General features: G+C 32.3%; 2 protein-coding genes and 1 long non-coding RNA gene across 10 annotated transcripts; 1 reads left to right on the plus strand and 2 right to left on the minus strand.

The window, feature by feature from the left end:
- Positions 1-4,586: 4,586 nt before the first annotated feature.
- LOC105122263 (uncharacterized) lies at positions 4,587-9,443 on the plus strand. 5 transcript variants are annotated; one of them, XR_841666.1, is made up of 11 exons: positions 4,587-4,917; positions 5,240-5,307; positions 5,412-5,489; positions 5,827-5,939; positions 6,039-6,110; positions 6,480-6,581; positions 6,674-7,229; positions 7,654-7,859; positions 8,100-8,263; positions 9,020-9,208; positions 9,278-9,435. XR_841666.1 is itself a non-coding variant. In XM_011021269.1 (11 exons), the coding sequence occupies exons 1-11, from the start codon at positions 4,817-4,819 to the stop codon at positions 9,340-9,342; spliced, it is 1,605 nt and encodes a 534-aa protein (XP_011019571.1). In that variant the 5' UTR covers positions 4,587-4,816; the 3' UTR covers positions 9,343-9,443. The 5 variants fall into 5 exon arrangements, 4 of the variants coding, with proteins under 4 accessions (XP_011019571.1, XP_011019572.1, XP_011019573.1 ...); XM_011021269.1 differs by having other exon boundaries at positions 9,020-9,151; positions 9,330-9,443; XM_011021270.1 differs by having other exon boundaries at positions 9,020-9,201; positions 9,251-9,435.
- A 953-nt stretch (positions 9,444-10,396) lies between these two features.
- Positions 10,397-15,258, minus strand: LOC105122265 (NADP-dependent malic enzyme). Of its 4 annotated transcripts, none has more exons than XM_011021274.1 (19): positions 15,124-15,258; positions 14,601-14,749; positions 13,983-14,103; positions 13,665-13,891; positions 13,476-13,581; positions 13,287-13,352; positions 13,090-13,185; positions 12,912-12,983; positions 12,746-12,829; positions 12,560-12,658; positions 12,366-12,413; positions 12,223-12,276; positions 12,039-12,137; positions 11,862-11,951; positions 11,693-11,770; positions 11,470-11,544; positions 11,292-11,382; positions 10,831-10,959; positions 10,397-10,748 (listed from the first exon to the last, which is right to left on the minus strand). In XM_011021274.1, the coding sequence occupies exons 1-19, from the start codon at positions 15,145-15,147 to the stop codon at positions 10,660-10,662; spliced, it is 1,797 nt and encodes a 598-aa protein (XP_011019576.1). In that variant the 5' UTR covers positions 15,148-15,258; the 3' UTR covers positions 10,397-10,659. The 4 variants fall into 4 exon arrangements, with proteins under 4 accessions (XP_011019576.1, XP_011019578.1, XP_011019575.1 ...); XM_011021276.1 differs by lacking the exon at positions 15,124-15,258 and adding an exon at positions 15,059-15,076; XM_011021273.1 differs by lacking the exon at positions 15,124-15,258 and adding an exon at positions 14,972-15,013.
- A 2,228-nt stretch (positions 15,259-17,486) lies between these two features.
- LOC105122264 (uncharacterized) lies at positions 17,487-19,325 on the minus strand. The gene is made up of 2 exons (XR_841667.1): positions 18,990-19,325; positions 17,487-17,769 (listed from the first exon to the last, which is right to left on the minus strand). It is a non-coding gene; the product is annotated as an uncharacterized LOC105122264 (long non-coding RNA).
- Positions 19,326-19,652: the final 327 nt, after the last annotated feature.

A 19,652-nucleotide genomic window follows, 5' to 3' on the forward strand; every position in this document is an offset into this window, starting at 1 on the left:
AATTGTAAAGAATAAATGTTGCTTAAAATATATTATATTAATATATTAATATAAAAATTTAAGTTATTAAATAAAATCTTAAAATATAATTTATATTATTTTTAAATATATCTTTTTAATTGAAAACTCCGCACTATCTTATATTTAATTTTATTAAAATAAAATAAAAATTGTGAGATTTAAATTTATAATTATTTAGTTAATAAAAATTTAATATTATATTAAAAAATTATATTAATTTAAAATTTTAAAATATTGATGCTTTGATATATAATTTATATTATTATTTAATATTTTAAATAAAATATTAAATCGATCATGCTTGTTCATAAAAATAATCTATGTTCAAGGATGTAATAAGCTTGATTTATTTGACTAACAGGGAAGCCATCAAGTGAATATTTTACATTTTTACAGAACCGAATCGAAGCCATGTAGCTCGTTTGATTTAAAGATTCCGTTGTCAATTGCATGGATGCAACTGATTGTGCCCTGTCCAGGCAGGCACCAACAAGCACGTGACAAGTAAACGGTTTTCCAGTGACGGCATATTTACATCAATATTTTCAATTTACTTTCTATAATACTATAAAATATTAAAAAAAATTATTTTTTAAAAAAAATTATTTTTTAATATTTTATAGTATTATAGAAAGTAAATTGAAAAATATTTTTTATTTTTTAGTTATATTATAAAAAATAAGCTGAAAAATAACTTATTAATATTTTTTAAGTTTATTAAAATATAAAAAACAATTCTTACAAATTAAAAAATTAAACGGGAATGAAATTGAAAAAAATTAATTTTATAAATTATTTAAAATAAAATAAGTAATTATAAAAATAATAGAGATCAAATCTAACAAATATAATAATAATAATAATAATTTTATAAATTATTTTAAATAAAATTAGTAATAATTAAAAGAACAAGTACTAAATTTGATAAATAAAAAATTTTAATTTAAAAATAAAAAAAAAACTAAATATTAATAATAAAAATAAAAACTAAAGTTAATATAAAAATCAAATTATATTATATTTTAAGGAATAAATTTGAAAGAAAAAAAGATTCAAACAAAATATATAGTAATTAAAAGTTTGAGTACCAAAAATAATATAATATTTTTAAATTTTTTATAATTTTTTAAAAGTATTTTTTGTCTAAGATAAAAAAAATATTTTAAAAAAAATTAAATACTTTTTTTAATAATAAAATGTTATTTACTGACCAATTAAATAAACATAAAAATAATTAAAAAATTATTTTTCAAAAATTATTTTTAAAAAAACAACCAAGATTTCAGACCATGTTGTTCACCAGAGTATGAATAGGGTTTTTTTTACATAGTTAACGGCAAAGAATAGCTTGCTAGCAGTATGTCTTTTCTACCCGAACAAAAAAGCATCATAGTATAAGTTAGAAGTTTTGATTTTTGAATACTTAAATTAAAGTTTTGATTCAATTTTATAATAATGTTTTTTACTTAAATTAAAAATCATTTCTAATCTAATTTATTTATGAATTTTTTAAAAAATAAAAAATAACTTAAATTATTTTGTAAAATTCATGCAAAAATAACTTTAGGTTTATCTTAAACTTATTTTTAAACTTAACTAATTGCTGAAGCATCATACTAAAACTAGGGCTAGTCGTTAGTGCAAAATCTTTCGTTCTTTAAATTATCTAAAACAACCGAACTTGTGTATTATTTCTTGTAATATATAGAGAGCGACGACAAATTGTTGAATATCTTCAGAGCAGATTAGGCTGCCCTCAAAGAATGAATCACACGTGAATTAGTTTGCTACTAGTTTTAAAAACCATACTATGAATGCGGGTATGGTTTTAAGCTAATAAAATATTCACATCGTAGCAAAATTTATTAGTATCACAGATGTGTTTTATTGTATAACATATTTTTTTAATTGAAAAATATAAAGATGTTATTTATATTTAATAAAATAAATTTAAGATGAACAAGATAACTTAAAGAATCAAAAAGAGGGTTTTAATTTAAATTTAAATAAAAATAATAATATAAACTAAAACATACATACAAAAAAGGAAGGATATTAATTTAAAAAAATTATATATAAAAAAACAAGCATTTCTATTTCTAGACCTAGCACGTCAGGCATGCTTAGGCATGTAAATATAGGCCGTCTTATCTAGACTTATGTTATTTATTTATTTTATTTATGTGGGGTGTTCGGATCAGCTTGCGCGCATTATGACTAATCCCCACTGCCCACTGAATACCCTGCAAACCTAGTAGGCATGTAAGGCACCGCGGGAATGACATGCGTGCACACTAGGGCTCGAACCCAGGTGCAATGAAAGGAGACAAACCCCTTCCACCGCTAAGCCAAGCACTGGAATGCACTTATGTTATTTTCTATAATAATAGGTAGTTGTCTGTATATTTTTATTTTTAAATCAAAAAAATAATACTGATGATGTGTTATTTACAATCCTAGATTTTAACCACCTAGAGGTGGTTGGAAAAATTAGGTGAAGTTTTTTTTTGGTTCAAAATTTTATTTCTTAACATATTTTGATATAAAAACTCTAATTAAGAAATATTCTAAAAACCTTAATAAACTAACTTATCAATTTAAAAAACTTAAAAATTGGTAAAGAAAAAAATTTATCTTGAGCCCCATCTGTTTTTTCATGCAAGATAAAAAAAATAAAATCATCACCATGTATCTATATCTAACTACTTTCTTTATATGGAATTTTTGAATATTAAGTTTAATTATTTTAGTTATTAAAATCATGAAAAATATCAAAAAAAATTATTATTTTTCAATGAGTTTTTGTTAATTCTCTTAAGTCCAAAATTGAAAAATAAATAAAATAAATTTTAGAATCAAAATAAAAATTATCATGAATTTAAAATTAATCATGTTTTTTCCTCATGTTTGGCATGTCAGTCTTTTGTATTTTAATTTGGTATGGCCATTATAATATTAAACCACTTTTATCTAAATAGACTAAAAAAATTCAATTAATTTTTTTTAAGAAAAAAAAACTAGGTCAGTGTAGCGCGATATCAAATTCCAGGTCTTTTAATTGTTCTTAAAATTACAATTACAAGTATAATATACATAGATAAACCGAAGAAAGAGAACGATTCGCAGTTTAATCATCCCTTCACCCGCCTCATGAAGGAGCTTTTGCGACACTCACCGATCGATCCCTCGCTGACATCTTCTCTGAGCCGTGGTCACATCTCCTCCTTTTAACCATCCAAGGAGAGGGGCTGAAGAGGTGGATTCGTTTTGCATCTCCATCGGAAAGGATCGATATTCTGTCTCTCGCTTCCATCACTGTCTCTGTCTTCCCATGCTGATAAGAATCAACCACCATAAATCCATCCTACGCCAAATGTGAGGCTTGGCGTCTTATATTAAAGATGCATGTGCTTCAAAGAAAGAGTCCATAATATTTTTGAAAAAATTCTCTTCAGTAATTTAAAATATCTCAAGTAATAAATATATTAATGGATTTATTAACAAATAAAGTATGTCAAAAAAATAAATTATCTGCTTTGTTCTGTTAATATCTTTATCGGTAAATTTAGCTTATTATTAATTGAAAAATCATATATAATGTTATTAATATTTTTATTTATTTGTTAGTATATTCATTGATAAATATAATATATTACTTATAGAATACTATCTGTAATTTTGTTGGTGAGTTAATAATAATAATGATATTTATAATAATTCTTTTTTAACTTTCTTTGGAATGTATTAATAGAGTTATTATGTAGATAACTCTGTTAGTAATATTTTTAAAATTTTTAAAAATATATTGAACATAAATGAAAAAATAATTAAAAAATATAAAAAATAAATATTTATTATAAATTGAAATGAAGAAGGTGTTGGAGAAAGAGGAGGAGGAGGAGGAGGAGAAGGGAAAAATTATATTAATATCCAAGTCAATTTTGTATTTAGATAAAAAAATAACTTTTATAATTAATAATTCGCATGTGCACCTGCCAATGATTGTTAGTTTTATGGTTAATCTTTATTTTTGTAAATTTGTAGATGTATTTTGTATAATTAATTCAGTAAAAAATATGTACAATTGGTCTTGACCTCTTTACCTTTTATGATCATGCCAGCATTCAGCATTAGTTAAATACATAATATGCACGGGACAATCTCTGTCTCCTTTCTCTTTAAATTATATTTTTTGTATATAAATCAACAATTTTATTTGTTTTCAAACAAAATAAGATATATCTTTCACAATTCAAACACGAATGGACGAGTTTCAACACACAGCACTAGAAAACCATGAATTGATTCTCTTTTTCGGTAACCAATAATTGTGGGAATGGTGGACTCTCCAAAAGGCAACATAAATTCTGGTCGAAGCATCGATTCCTGCCGTCTCTGCAAGAATATCGTTGCCAAAGCATGAGAGTTGCATTCTACGAGTGCTGCTGCTTTTAGGAATGGCAAACTTCCCCAAAAGGTAACTCGGAGGCATACGAATAACAATGCTTGGGTCCAAAATGGTTGCTATCTCGGCCCAGAATTTAAACACAGTTGGAGTCCAGACAAAATGATGACATGGCAAAGCCGATCGTGCTCAGATAGACAGAGAGGCAGAGAGCAGTACTGCACTGCACATTCTTCTGGAACTTGCCTGTTGCAATTTGTAATGGCGGGTACATAATAAACGACCAAAAAATAATAAAAATTAAAATCCTGTTGCTTCTTTCTCACACAAAGCACCACTAACAGAAAGCAGTAGCAAGAAAAAAAACAGGGAGACATCGAGAGAACGGAAATGGATGACGTTAGAATTTTAGAGGCAGAGAGGCGCCGGATTCAAGAGCTTGAATTCGAAGAATTACAGGCCGAGGAAGAAGTCGATGGCCGTGATTCCACGTAATCCATCACCTTAGCTCTTTACTGGATTACTTTTATTTCGCTGATTAATTTTGTCTACTTAGTAGCAATCATAGATTTTAGCAGTTGAACAGAAACATCGTTTTTTTGTAAATCAGTCCGTTCGCGTTCTATAATTTGGGGGTTAGGGTTTCTTTTTAATTAAATATTGTTAATTAAAACGAATAATTGTGTTTTCGTTACCTAGTCAATAATAATAATAATAATAATAATAATTTAATGATTAATTTGGATGTTTGATTTTTGTAATGGTGAAATTGAATATTGTTTTTGTTTTGATTGCTTCTAACACTTCATGTAGTGGTGCTGGTTCATCTGATGATTTCACCTTCAACCCTTGTTTAGCTTCACTGCATGCTTATCTTGGCGGTAAGCGCTGGCGTCTCGAAGCATTTTGTTGTTCCTATTTTGGTTTTTGTTTTCAGTGTATTTTATTCGAACTTGGGAATTACCATATTGCTTGTGTGTGGCAGAGGTTGAAGACACTCATCATAGACTGGCTTTTTTGGATGGAGGTGCCGTTTTGAACCTTCCATTGTTCTATCTTGAAGGTACTTGTTATGTCCTATGTCTGCCTCGCTTGCTGTTTGTGAATATGTGTTTGAAGGAAAAAATGGTGGTTGGTTATACCAAGAAAGTTCCTTAGTTATATCGTTTTTCTGGTCTGAGTAAGCATATTCATCATGCTGCATGCTCAAACAGATAATCAGTGTGCAGTTAATGCTGCATTTTAAATTTTCCAAAGAGACATGAAAAGAAGCTTTGAAGTCATTTCTACTGAGTAGCCTATAGACTTGCAAGTTTTGAGGCCTGATGACCTTATTATATAGCTAGGAACAGTGATGTTTTGTGTGTGTTTAAAAACCAATGCTGCTTGATATTTGTTAGGAGTTGTTCTTTTCCCAGAGGCTACACTTCCTTTGAGAGTTGTTCAACCCAATTTCATTTCTGCTGTTGAGAGGGCATTGGTTCAAGTTGATAATCCTTATATTGTAGGTGTGGTAAGTGAACATTTTCTAGATGCTTTTCCTTTGCCTTTCCTGTTTATGGGATGTCTTTCTCTAAATCTTTTCTTAGAAAACATTCAAAACTTGGCTCAGGTTCGTGCATACAGGGGTTCTGATTCTGATAACAGACAATTAATGTTTGCAACTGTTGGGACAACTGCAGAGGTATGATTACTGTATGATATTAGCCATATTTTATTTTTCTTTCTAACAATGGAGGAGGATGTAAAGTTTATTTGTGTATGGTTGTCTATGTTTGTGCCAATTCTGTGGTGTTGCTGAGATCTATTTGAAATTTTGATGTTTTTCATAGCAATTCTGTAGTTAAAGGCATCAATTTGTTTGTAACTGTACCTTGTTATACATTTTGAAGCAACACAGCTGATTAGGGACAGGGGTTTGATGTGAGAAGGGAGATGGTACTCACTGCATATTTGATCTGTTATTAACTATTAAAATTGGTAAACTGCCTTTCGTATTTTTATGTTCGTTGTGTGGGTTGGCATATGTAACTTGGTACATATAACCTTACAGATTCGACAATACCGGCGATTAGAGGATGGATCACTGAATGTAGTTACTCGTGGCCAGCAGCGGTTTCATCTAAAACATCGCTGGATTGATGTGGAAGGAATGGTGAGAGCAAATTTATGTACAGCATTATTCCCTCTTCTTTTGGTACTTCTATAATTGATGGCTGATTTGATTTGGAATTTTCATCTGCTTAGCCCTATGGAGAGGTTCAAATCATCCAGGAAGATACTCCATTAAGGACACCCAAGGATGCTTTTGGAAAATTGGCACCATTAAATAATCTGCGCAGTCATAGGCTCTCACGTGTGCTGCCTTCAAATTCTTCATCACTTGGATATGGGCATAGCGACAATGATTCAGAGGCAAATTGGGATGACAGCTTCGAGAGTGCGCTCTCATCAGCGGGCATGAGAACTCACCAATCTGCACTTGATTCCTGTTATGGTTATGATGTGATGGATGAATCAACCAGCAGCGATGATGACAAGTTCATGAGTCGGACAGAAATGAGATCTACAAGATCTCACCTAAGTGAGTCAAAAGGGCCATTGTACTCGGACACTGGAATAAATGCTGATAATACCACCTTAGAGATTGGGAATAGTTCTGATTTGGCAAAGAAAGGGGAAGTGTCAAAGAGGTGTTGGAAAAATACTGACTTAAACCACTTTCACAGGGTTCCAAGAGCTTTCTGGCCCCACTGGGTATACCGTATGTATGACTCCTATTGTCTTGCTGAAAGAGCAGCAGGTAATTGGTTGCGAACTTGCATTTTAAGTTCTGCACAAGCTTACTTGCACATACATCTTAGTTTGCGGTTTTTAGTAGTTGTCATCATCATTTAGCTTTGCCAAGCAAAAGGTAGAAAATAATGTGAAAGTTGTCAAATTTATAACTAATTTTGTTTTCAAATTCTGCATTTATAGAAATTGCTAGGCTTCATGGTAAGATTCTTTGAATTATGTTACATGTGGTTTGAATGGAGATGTGATTAAGATCTTTTAAAGAGAATCCAGTAGAGATTAGGATCTGGATAATTTATTTTGTCAGAAAAGAATGAAGATTTTACTTTTGGTTGTACATTCTTAATTTTTAGTACTATAGTTATATTTTCCACTAAAAAAGGAAGGAAAGAAAGAACATAATCGATAGCCTTGCTTCAAACATTTTGCAGATATGTGGAAACAGATAGTTGGGGCACCATGCATGGATGGTCTTGTGAGAAAGCCTGACCTTTTGTCATTTTATATTGCCAGTAAAATTCCTGTTTCTGAAGAGACCAGGCAGGAACTTCTGGAGATTGATGGCATTTCATATAGACTGCGCCGGGAAATTGGTTTACTTGAAAGTTTTGACCTTGTTCGATGTAAAACTTGTAAGGTAATATGTGGGTATTGAATCCTCAAACTTCTCACAATGGGTATACGTGTGGCATACTTCTCTTGCCTGCTGCCTATGAACACACTTTGACACCAGCATGTATTTTTTTTCCTCGGAAATTTTTTGGTTAGATAAGAACCTAAGACATAACAAGCTCTGTCCTGCTAAAATAAGCAAAAGCATGTTGTTCTGTTCATACCCAGATATTAATTTTTCATTTCTTTCCCTTTGTCCATCCAGAATGTAATCGCTCAGCGGAGTGATATGTTGGTGATGTCTACTGAAGGTCCTCTTGGTGCTTATGTCAATTCATATGGTTATGTGCATGAGATAATGACACTCCAGAAAGCTAATGGGTTAGCACTCTTAGGGCGAGCCACTGTGGAATACAGCTGGTTTCCTGGGTATGGACTCAGATTCTATCCCTGACATTTTAATTTTCTTAAATAAGCCATTGTGTTATTTTCTTTCAATTGTCTGGTGACATTTTAATTTTCTTAAATAACACTTATGTCCTTGGACCCTCCAGTCTTTAGTTACCTGGATAGGGGATCAATGTAATTGAAGTAAAATGACGATACTTTCATGCCTGCATGTATTATGTATAATAATCTGGCTAGCAGTCAGCCAGACAAGTTCCTTAGTACTAGGCTGATGCAGCTGACATCTGAGTTTATGTATTCTATTCTTTATGTTTCTATGTTTGCTTCTTTCCCCCCCTACTTATCACTAGGAGTAGAGAGTGGTGTTTGAGGCAATGGGCACTAGTTAGGGGCCTGTACTTATTCAGGACAAAAACAAAGTTGCAGGCTGTTAATTTTCTTTGGAGTTTGAGAAACATTTCATGACTATATTTCAAAGCTCCTTCTGTGATTGCATGTTAATTGCTTCTTTTCTTCTAGTTTCAATGGTTTATATTGTTTTTGGGAGCTAACCATTAGTGATGAGAATACTAGCATGGTGGCCAGATTGAGTGAGCAAAGATAACTCGAGTGAAGTTGCTGTATGTGGTGCACTGTTACATGGTATCCTAAATCTCGTTTGTTCAGGCTGCTGTTTCTGCCGATGACGATTGAAATTATACATGGCATGTACTGTTGTTAATTCGTGGAACTGGTCATGATTATTTGAATGGGTGGATAACATGCCAAATATTGCAGGTATGCTTGGACAATCGCAGAATGTGCGTCCTGTGAAATCCAAATGGGATGGCTTTATACTGCCACGAAGAAGAAGTTGAAGCCTCAATCGTTTTGGGGAATACGGAGTTCCCAGGTTGCTGATGATACACGGTAGGACCAGATTTTGAACCGCTGTCTTAGATTTCTGTTCATAAGCATGTAATGAGCGAGCTTTCTATGTGTTAGATTTCTGTTCATAAGCATGTAATGAATGAGCTTTCTATGTGCATAGGATGAGTCCCTTTCCTCAAAAGCGTATTTCACCATTCATTTTACTTGGTGATAACAGAGTAACCTTGTAGACCGGCCAGCAATAAAAGCATCTGATCTGGAAGAATAAAGCATGTGCCAAGTGATAAATGGCTTTGATCTTAACTCAAGACGGCTTTTCACATTAGCTTCATCCACTTGGCCCTTCACTTTTCCTTCTGGATTTTTAATTTTGTTTTTGGTTCAAGACTAAATCCTCTTTAAATTAATCGTTACAATGATATTTTAAAATGCATTTAATTATGCCATGCTTTTTAAATATTATGAGTTTTTTATGGTAATTTTTTCAATTACTTTTAGAAAATAATTACATGTAATAGGCAAACAACTTTTTAAAAAAAAAAAAATTGCATATTGATATTCCATGAGAATAAAATATATTTTTTGTTATCTCTTATCATTGATTTTTTTATGTTTGTCATGAATTGATTTTTTTTTTATGTTTTTCATGAATTGATTTTTTTTTTATATAGACACGGGAGAATATCAAGAGATGATATTTTGTTTTTTATTTGAAACATGAAAAGTTTTTATTTTAAAAACATGTAACTAATAAAAAAAAATTCACCAAAATAAGATAAATGAATGAATAAGAAAAAGGAATCTTTTACCTCCCGAATTTAAATAATTAAAATCCTTATAAATATTTATTTTAATTATTTTGATATTTTATTTAAAACACCTCAATGTTAATTAAAAAAAAATGATGTTTGTCAAAAAATAAATGCATAAATAAGAAGGGGGATTTTTATTAGAGATATGCATCTTCTAAATACTTAAATCCTTCAAAATTTTATAAATTTTTATTTGAATTATCAGAAAGTTAAATAAAAATTAATTTTGAAAATGAAGCCAAAGAACTACACGGTCGTAATATCTTTTTATTTATCTATTAAGGCACTTCTATTTTTTATTTATTAAGTATTATACCCTAAATATATTAATCTGCCATTTTAAACATTATATATATATAATTCTTGAAAAAAATATTACTTTAGTGATCTCGTTTTTTCATGGTATCCCAATTTATTCACTACATCATATCCTAAATAAAATAAAATAAACTTCTAGAATTGGCACAAAAAATGTGAACTTCAATTTCTAAACTCTGAATGACCTTAAAAAAATGAAAACTGATGATATTAAAATCCAAAGAATAATAAAATTATTTTTATTCGGCACAATTGCAATAAATAGCATAACTAGCCTAAACAAATAGGATTATCTCAAAATTACAGCCAGAGAAGGGAACTCTTTCCGCTTGAGATTTAATGTAAAAGAAACATGAAAAACATATTGAAAGTGGCTCCGAGCAAATTGCTGCTTGAATGCATAATTCCTCTCCAAGTTTAACGATAGCTTCGGTAGACTGGGCTGTACATGCAGCTCTCTGCATACTTGACAAGGTCTTTAGGACGAGGGAGACGAGATGCCAGACCTATAAAGCAGTTATTTAAGCCTGATTAGTAATGCAGGACAGTGCAACTATGAGAGAGCTTGATAACCAGAAAGAAGCTTACCGAGTTCATACGCTTTAGCAGCAACCTTAGCTGCGATGTTGGCTGATATATTTCGAATGTTGGAAAATGGTGGGTAAATCAGCCCCTTGTCAAAATTTTCTTGTTTTACTTGTGCAGCCAAAGCTTCAGCTGTTGCAAAAAGAATTAGAAATGTCAAACCTTCATGGACCTGGCCTTGTTCATTAGTTCTTACAGAGTTGAGAAGGCACAAAAATCTACTTTTTGTACAGAGGTGGGGGATGGGGTGGTTATTTTAGACTCAGTGTCCAAATGCATATGCATTTATTCTAGACAGACATCATTATTATCATAGCTTCTCGACTCTTCAAACAGTCCAACGAAATTGCCAGCATTCAAATCAATCCTTAGAGCAAGCATTCAAATCGATCCTTAGAGCAGATAGAATTTACTGTGGTGGTATATATGAATATAAGATATAACTCCACAGTCCGACTACTTACAAGCTGCCAAAAGCATGTCATCGTGGACGCGAATTGCTCCGGACATGATCAATCCCAACCCAAATCCAGGGAATATATAAGCATTGTTTGCCTGGATAATTTGAAGATGTAAGCCACTAATTATAGTAAATTTCTGGTAAACAGAATGATTTCCAGTAACAATAGGTAAGGTTAAAACCTGGCCAGGTACAAAAACTTTTCTGTTATATTCAACAGGGTCAAATGGGCTTCCGCTAGCAAAGATTGCACGACCCTGCAAGATGGAAACATATAACAATCAAGATGGTGCTAAAATTAAACGAGTTTCACTATTTTCTCTATACAGTACCAATCACACATGCGTAAGGAAAGTTAAATCTGATGAAACAATATTTGGGGAAAAAGCAGAATTGGTATTCTACCTTGCTCCATGTATAAGCTTCTTCAGCCGTACATTCAGATTGTGAGGTAGGATTGGAGAGAGCAAGAATTAGCGGTTTCTGAGTAGCAATAATTTAGACTAGGGTCAGATAACTTGACAAGATAGATGGACGTGTGTGTGTAAGAGAGAGAGAGAGCAAGAGAAAGAACCTCGTTAATTGATGTCATGGCCTCAACCACCTCCTTTGTAAATGTTTTCCCAACTCCAGATGATCCTATCAAAACTGTTGGCTTGATTGCCTAATAGATCAGCAAGTACGGTAAGATTTCAAGAAAATGATTCGAAGGGAGCACGTAATATGAATTCACATAAGAAAAGTGTCACACCTTAACAGCATCTAAGAGCCCTTTGACAGGCTCATGGTCATGAGCCCAAGGTTTCTTGAAGTGTTGAAGTGACTCCTTACGTGAGCTAACAATCAGTCCCTGGAGCACACTCAGACCAAAAGTTAGTGTATGGAAAAGGATCCAAGGTGAAATGTGCAACAAAATTTGAGGACATTTTCACTACCTTTGAGTCCACAAGCCAAATCTTTTTGCGGGTCTCTTCAAGTGGAGCTTTAGTCTGAAGAAAATAGCATGGGATTGACCATAAAGGTTAGCAAATGGAAGTAAATAATGAAAATATTAACCAGATAAGCAGTAGATTGGTACCTGTTTTGATATCTCAAGAGCGATAAGCTCAGCTATACCGGTTCCAGCCTGCAACACCCAAAAGAAATAAGAAGTAGGAATCAAATGAACAAAAACTAATGTATACATGAACAAAGAAATGCCTGCATAAACAGTCACAACCATTATGCAAGAGACTGATAAGTACAAACAAAAAGAAAGCTTTGGTTCCTAACCTCTCCTGCACCCAGGAATAAGAATCTATGGTCCGCCAAGGCTCCACCAACCAATTTCAGAGCTGCAAGAAGCCCTGCCAACACCACAGATGCAGTGCCCTGCAATAAATGAAATCATTTGCAATTAGAGAAATTCCATTGAGGAACAAACAAATTCCTAGCAAGCAAACTTTTGTAACATGTTACCTGTATGTCATCATTGAAGACAAGATGAGTTGGGCTGTATTTTTCCAGTAGCTCAAATGCATTGTGATTTGCAAAATCTTCAAACTAAAAAAGGGAAATTCATAATATTCAGAGAGCTGATTTAAGTACCGAAAACTCTGACATTAAGCAATGTTTGATGGTTTACCTGTACAAGGACCTTTTCCCCATAGTTCTTCTTAACTGCAGTCATGAACTCTTCTAGAAGCTCTGCATATTCCTAAACCACGGCAGATAGCAGAAGACAAATCTTCAGACTCAGCATGATTGCATGAAAAAAAAAGGTATTAGTCAATTGGAAAGGGAAGAAAGTCGAGTTACTATACCTGTCCAGTTGCCCTCCTCTGTCTAAGCCCAATGTAGAACTCATCATTCAATAACTTCTCATTGTTTGTGCCAACATCAATTGTTACAGGCAAGCACTGCATATATTGAATACAGGTGCAAGGTTTTAGTAACTATAAAAGCAGAGGGTGTATTCCTAGCTTCAGTAAGATGGTAATGGAGATATGTCAAAGCTTACGGCAGAGGGACGTAATCCTCCTAGTGCTGTATACAGAGAGAGTTTTCCTACTGGAATTCCCATTCCCTAAAAATGCAAAACAATTACATGAAATAAATTAACAATGATCCATCTGTTGAGCAATAAGGAGTGGCCTGCTCATCCAACTAACAACTTATAATTTATAAGTGAATTTGCAAGCATCAGTACCTGGCAACCAAGATCCCCAAGCCCCAAGATGCGCTCACCATCAGTAACAACAATAACTTGGATGTTACTCTCTGGCCAATTCTTCAACACTTCAAGAATCTTGCCCCTAAAAGTTTCATTTTGTAAATACTTGAAAACTAAGCAACTAGGACATGAAATTAGAAGGCAATCACATTCAGATGGTCCTACTTCTCTTTCAAACTGATGTAAAGACCCTGAGGGCGTCTGAAAATGGTCCCGTATTTCTGACAAGCCTCGCCAACAGTGGGAGTGTATACAACTGGCAATAGTTCCTCCACATTATCGATCAAAAGCTTGTAAAACAACCTTTCATTCCTCTCCTGGAGATCCATCATGGCCATGTATCGTTGAAGAGGAACTTCATACTGGCGTAGGTTGTGCATCAACTTTTTCTCCTAAAAATCAAAATTTTGTGGCCTGATTAAGCTTGGGAGACAGAAATTTTGATATTGGAATTTAAACTTGAAGAAAGTCATTTAAGATAACCTGGAGTTCCTGGGTCATGAGTGCTGGAGGCAAAAGGCCACGCAAGTAATGTGCATCCCTTTCATCCACAGTGAAGGCAAGCCCCTTGTTGTGGCGTGGATCCCTCAACAAAGTATATCCACTGTAACATAACAAAAAACAATACTTTTGAGTGAATCAAAAACTTAAATTCTGCGAATTTTATATGTAATAATCAGCAAAAACCAACAATCAACGGTTTCTCAAGTCAAACTATTCAGGGCCTTAAGAAAAGGATAGTTTTCTTGTTTTGGACCAAATGTTAATCCACAGAAGAACACGAACCAAACTTACTGGATGCATGTTTTACTAAATAAACCACTGGTACCACTTCCTAATAAACCAATAAATCCTTCGATGAATAAAAACAATAAAAAAAATAAGATCCAGTAAAAATAACCAGGAATTCACAACATGAGCAACAGTTAAAAATCAAATTGAGCAAAATTGCAAACATTTTTTAGGGCATAAAAATTAGAACTTTAGATGAAAACTCCGCAATGCAGCATCTAAAATCAATATGGGCCAGCCAGCCATAAAGAATAAGACAAGAATAACACAAAAAAATAATTCAAAAACTGAAAATATCATTTCTCTCACCTAGCAACAGAGACAGTCCATGGAGTGATAAGCTGTTCCTCCGTGGCAAGATCTTCTCCATTCGTTTTCTCCACTCCGTTCATCATTGTTCTTCTCTCTAATAAAGCCCAAACCTTTCTTTCTCCTCCACAACCAAGAACCACTGCTCTCTGCAAGTAACAAGAAGCTGAGAAGCCAAACACAACACAAGAAACAAAATCCCACAACACAGAACAGAACCCTTGATTGTTTTGCAAAGCAAGAAACAAAGCCCACCTTTTATAGCCACCTAAAGCCCAAAAATTTCTACGCTTTCCTAATTTTTTTTAAATGAAAGTTGAAAGTAATTAAGGTTGGTTTCCATGTCAAAAGGAAGAACGTGGACTACATACGCGGAGCTGGGATGATTTTGAAACCATTTTCTATGTTTTTTTTATCAAGGCTGTCTTGATTGAAAAGTTTAGTGAGTGTGAACATACAATACTCAAGTGGTGGTGGGCTTGTGGAATTCTTAGCTAAATAAGTAAATAATATTGCATGGTACCAGAAAAGTCTGTCTTGAAATCATTCTGCAGGAACGTGCGAGGAACAGACGCAGAGGTTATATAGTTTCCACGCTTTTTTTGGTGGAGAGAGAGAGAGAGTATTGATTCGTGATGACGCGTAAGGTAGACGGAGGATGGCGAAAATGGAAGCTGCAGGGCCCTATTGATTTTTAGACCATGCTAAATTACCTGCTTTTTTTTATCATAGGTTTGGTGATATGGTGTGAATGCTTCTATCAAAATATTTTGTGATATGGTGTGAATGCTTCTATCAAAAAAAATTTATTTGAGAAAATATTAAACTAATATTTTTATTAGATGTTTTTCAATGTATTTATATAAAATTATTTTTTTAATTTAATGTTAAGAGTGTTATAGAATTTAGTACGTCAATTAAAACTAAATTTCCTCCTAACAATCTAAATAATATATCTTTATATCAGCTAATTTTTTTTTTTAATTTTTCGAATCCATTATAATCTGGCTCAATTATTAGAGATCCATAAACATGTAAGGCTTTGTGATGCAGATGAAAATAAATATATAAAATATAAATAAATTGATAACATGTAGATCATAAAATATTATGCACCTCATGTTCATGTATAATTGAATACGAGATGCATGCACAATGTATTTGCTACTATTGTCAATTCAACAAAGGCATGCGATTACTTGATTCAAATTGACTGTCGTCCATGGAACCCCACCTCCCCTCCTTCTTTAATTTTAGTCTATAGTTCAATGAGTATTATTTTCAATCGATGAGAGCATGAGCAGTAGTCTACGCAGTATGTTTGTGTGTAGGATTACATGTTTGGAAACAGAACAGACAATTGAGATTTAAAAACATATATTTTTTAATTTTTTCAATTTTAAAATAATAAAAATCCACTCAAGAAATATATTAAAGACCTATTTATTTTATATTTTTTAGTTTTATGTTTCCAATTAAACACCTTTTTTTCCCTCTCGTTTGGCAGGCGGCATCAGCCAAAAATCCTGCCTTTGTCATCATCTCCTTTGCGTCCAATTGTCACTGTCATTTCCCTGAGGGTATTTCCTCGTCTCCTTTCCTGCTTCAAAAGGTGATTTGGTTACAGGTATTGTCGATGATGAAGTGGTTGTCAAATCTAAATGGTAAATGAGAGTCAGATTTTCACATTTGTGTGTGAATTCATGGCCGTAGAACAGTGCAGGGATGGAGGGTTGGCATGACTTTGTGAGGCCAAGCTCTTTGAATGCCAATTTCAACCCCGTATGGTTTAGACCTGGTCATTATGATCCAGTATCATATTGCTGATTTGACTTGGATCATAATTTAGCTTCTTGCTGCCATTGACAACTCAAGCCCTAATTTACATTGCATTTGACATTCAATTCCCATGAATGTCTTCATTTTCTGGCATCATTTTTCTTACGGCATTAATCTTACTTGAAGTAAATTCTTTTTCAAGACTGCCGGCCACTGCATAGCATAAAATTGAATTTGTGGAGGGGCAGATGGAGAGTGCGTCCACCGTTTCCATGGCGCACTCTATCGCCATATCTCAGAGCTTCTTACGCTGGTGGTCTTTTACTGGGCACACGCGTGCGTAGTGGGTATAATTATATTAGGGTTCCCAATATTATCGTTTGTCAAAGTTCTTGTTGGCTCAGTCAATGATTTCTTAAGCGGCAAACATGTACACAGTGGCTGGCTCCATTCTGAAACGGGAAGGTTGAATTCTTGAAGACCAATCTCCATGATTCTATTCAAACCTTCCAATGCACTTTTTTCTTTTTTTAATTTTTATTACACCTGATGTGGTTTTATTTTTATTTTTTGTGCTAGTCTTTATATTTCTTTTCAATAAATGAAGTATTTCGGCTTAGTTTATATCTGAATTAAAATCAAATTTCTTCTTAAATGATTTTATCCATTTAGGCATCGTGTATTATACCCCTGTGTTTGCACAAAAAACCTTTTTTTTTTTTTTTAATTAATATAAATATCTAGTCAATTTGACTTATATGTTTGAAACTAATTTTACGAATTTTAAAGTTATTAATCAGCTTTCAATAATTATAAAATTTATAGATAGAAAACTTATAACTTAAAAAAAAAATTTAAAATATAATGAGTTAAACTATTTTTTAAAATATAAAAAGCCCTTCATTTCATTCATTTGTATTCTCCCTAGGAGGTTGAGTTAATATCATAACCTAACCTAACGTTGCTAAGAAGAAAGCTCCTGGGCGTGGACTAGGAGGCACCCAATCAATGATCATACCTAAATGGCTAAATTATCATCAATCCTAGCCATGTTTCCAAAATCTTGAACAAACAATTCTCTCTCTACAGTCAGCTTCTCATAATCAAAATCAAAATCTAGCTTAATAATGATTTTAATGACTAAAGTGCTCTTAGGTGACTAAAAGTAACGAGAAAAACCACGATCTTGTCGTTGGACAATATCATTATATTTACAAAAATGCTACTAAAATCATGTTTATAATATATTGCTAAACATTTCTTAATCACTTTAAGACAACCAAAAATATCAAATTTCTCCAAAGTTCTTCACCATTTCAACCCAGCAAAATTTCCAAAAATTTGCAGCAAGAATTCTTCATCTTCCATCAACAATTCTTCACTGCAGATCCTATAACCTAAAATTATCAACCCAACACTACAAAAAATGGCCACTTAAACTCAACACACACTGTAAAAATAGTTCACAATTCACAGTGCGAACATTTGAAATAATATCATCATATCCATTAAATACTAATAACCTATAAACTTTCAATAACTTGGATGAACTAAAATTTAAGAATAAAAAAATACATGTAAAGTAAAAAAAATACAACTATTAGAATATCAAAATAAATACAAGTAAAAACAAGTTTTTTTACTGATATGATAACATTTCATGCAATAACATATTTATTAATTGGTACAAACCTATAAATGATACTGAATTAATCATTAGAGAGGGAGGAGATGTCAATGATATCAATCGAATACTAGAATAAGTGAAAAAAATTAAAGACTAATTGTGTTGAATTTAGACCATGAATCACACTAGAATACTAGTTTTGTAAGTGTAAAGTTATTATTAATAGCTAATTTAGTGTGTGTAATACTATTATTCCTAACTATGATATTGTATTATATATCCATATAAACCATATAGTCATGGAAGCAACCTTTTTCAACATGTCATGGTAAGCTACAATAGATAATATCTTATATCCTATCATTATAAACAATACAAATCTAATTACAATTTGTCTAGAAGTAACTCTACTTACATACCTATTTAGCAATCATGCATATTTTAATTTTATAAAGTAGGGTTATTGTTCACATTTATCCTATTAGCAATCATGCATGTTTTAATTTTATAAAGTAGGGTTATTGTTCATTATTGTTCACATTTACCCTATTAGGGGTTTTGATGTTTAATTTACAAAACATGCATTACAAACATAAAAAATTGTTTAAGCATTACTATAACACTTCATATTATAATTAATCACGCCAAAAACCAATTAATTAAGGTTTTTATAACACTGTTCATGATAACCATGAATGATCGAATTGAATTTAAGCTTTAACATGCATAATTAATATAAAAAAATAACAAAAACATATGTATAATAGTCTAATTTCTTTATTATTAAGCTAAAATCCATTTTTTTAGGTTTTCAGAGCTCAAGATAAGGTATGAATCAATTAAAAATTTTCTTTTTTTGTTATATTAAGTGCATCCTCGCAATATTTTAATCATTATTTACTAATTTAATATAAAATAAACTCACACACATATCATTCAAAATCAAGACTCATTCAAAATCAAGACTCGCTTAAACAACTTACCTCCATTGTTATCTATTATTCCCAATGAAAAAGGTTGAATAAAATAAAACATCAACAAGGGATTTTTGGCTCTGGTCCTCATGCAAAGACATCAAGTATAAAACCTTGCTTCAGATATAGTGTTTGTGTGTGAGTGTGTTGTGTTTTGAGACAGAGACTAGAGAGAGAAATTTAATTTTGGAAGAGAAGGAAATGAGGTTTGTGTTGAAAATATGCAAATTTAGATATATTATATACAAGGATAAGAATATCTTTTCATCTACTTTGAGGAAGGAAAGTACAATTTTCTAAACCATGGACAAAAAGTGAAAAACATACTAGATGAAAGTACAAGAGGTTTTTTTTTTTTTTTTTGTGGGTGCAAGCATCCTTAAATATACTTCTTCTGCATAAGTTGCTAGCTGGAGTGCAGGCTACGAGGAAGGCCACAAATTCGGTTGCAATAAACGTTCATATTCGTGACTTGTGAGCTTAGTTTCCCCTTTTTTCTTGTCTTGTTTCTTGATTTTTTATTTTTCAGGAATGCAAAACCTTTGGGTAGGAAATAAAACTCTATTCATGGTCCGACTGGATTCCTCTTAAACTGTAAATTTTGTTCGTGTTTAAACCTAACAAATTAAAGATGGACACCAATATTGTAAAGCTTGCCTTTTATTTTCTTCC

Source organism: Populus euphratica, unplaced genomic scaffold, assembly GCF_000495115.2.
Source record: "Populus euphratica unplaced genomic scaffold, PopEup_1.0 scaffold19.1, whole genome shotgun sequence".
In the NCBI taxonomy this organism is placed as follows: domain Eukaryota; kingdom Viridiplantae; phylum Streptophyta; class Magnoliopsida; order Malpighiales; family Salicaceae; genus Populus; species Populus euphratica.

Coding starts and splice junctions, on each gene's coding strand:
- LOC105122263 (XM_011021269.1), top strand. CDS start 4,817: ATGGATGACGTTAGAATTTTAGAGGCAGAGAGGCGCCGGATTCAAGAG. Junction 5,940..6,038: donor ATCCTTATATTGTAGGTGTG/GTAAGTGAACAT, acceptor AACTTGGCTCAG/GTTCGTGCATACAGGGGTTC. Junction 6,582..6,673: donor GGATTGATGTGGAAGGAATG/GTGAGAGCAAAT, acceptor TCATCTGCTTAG/CCCTATGGAGAGGTTCAAAT.
- LOC105122265 (XM_011021273.1), bottom strand. CDS start 14,998: ATGGTTTCAAAATCATCCCAGCTCCGC. Junction 12,138..12,222: donor TTTGGCTTGTGGACTCAAAG/GTAGTGAAAATG, acceptor AGTGTGCTCCAG/GGACTGATTGTTAGCTCACG. Junction 10,749..10,830: donor TGCTAAAGCGTATGAACTCG/GTAAGCTTCTTT, acceptor ACTGCTTTATAG/GTCTGGCATCTCGTCTCCCT.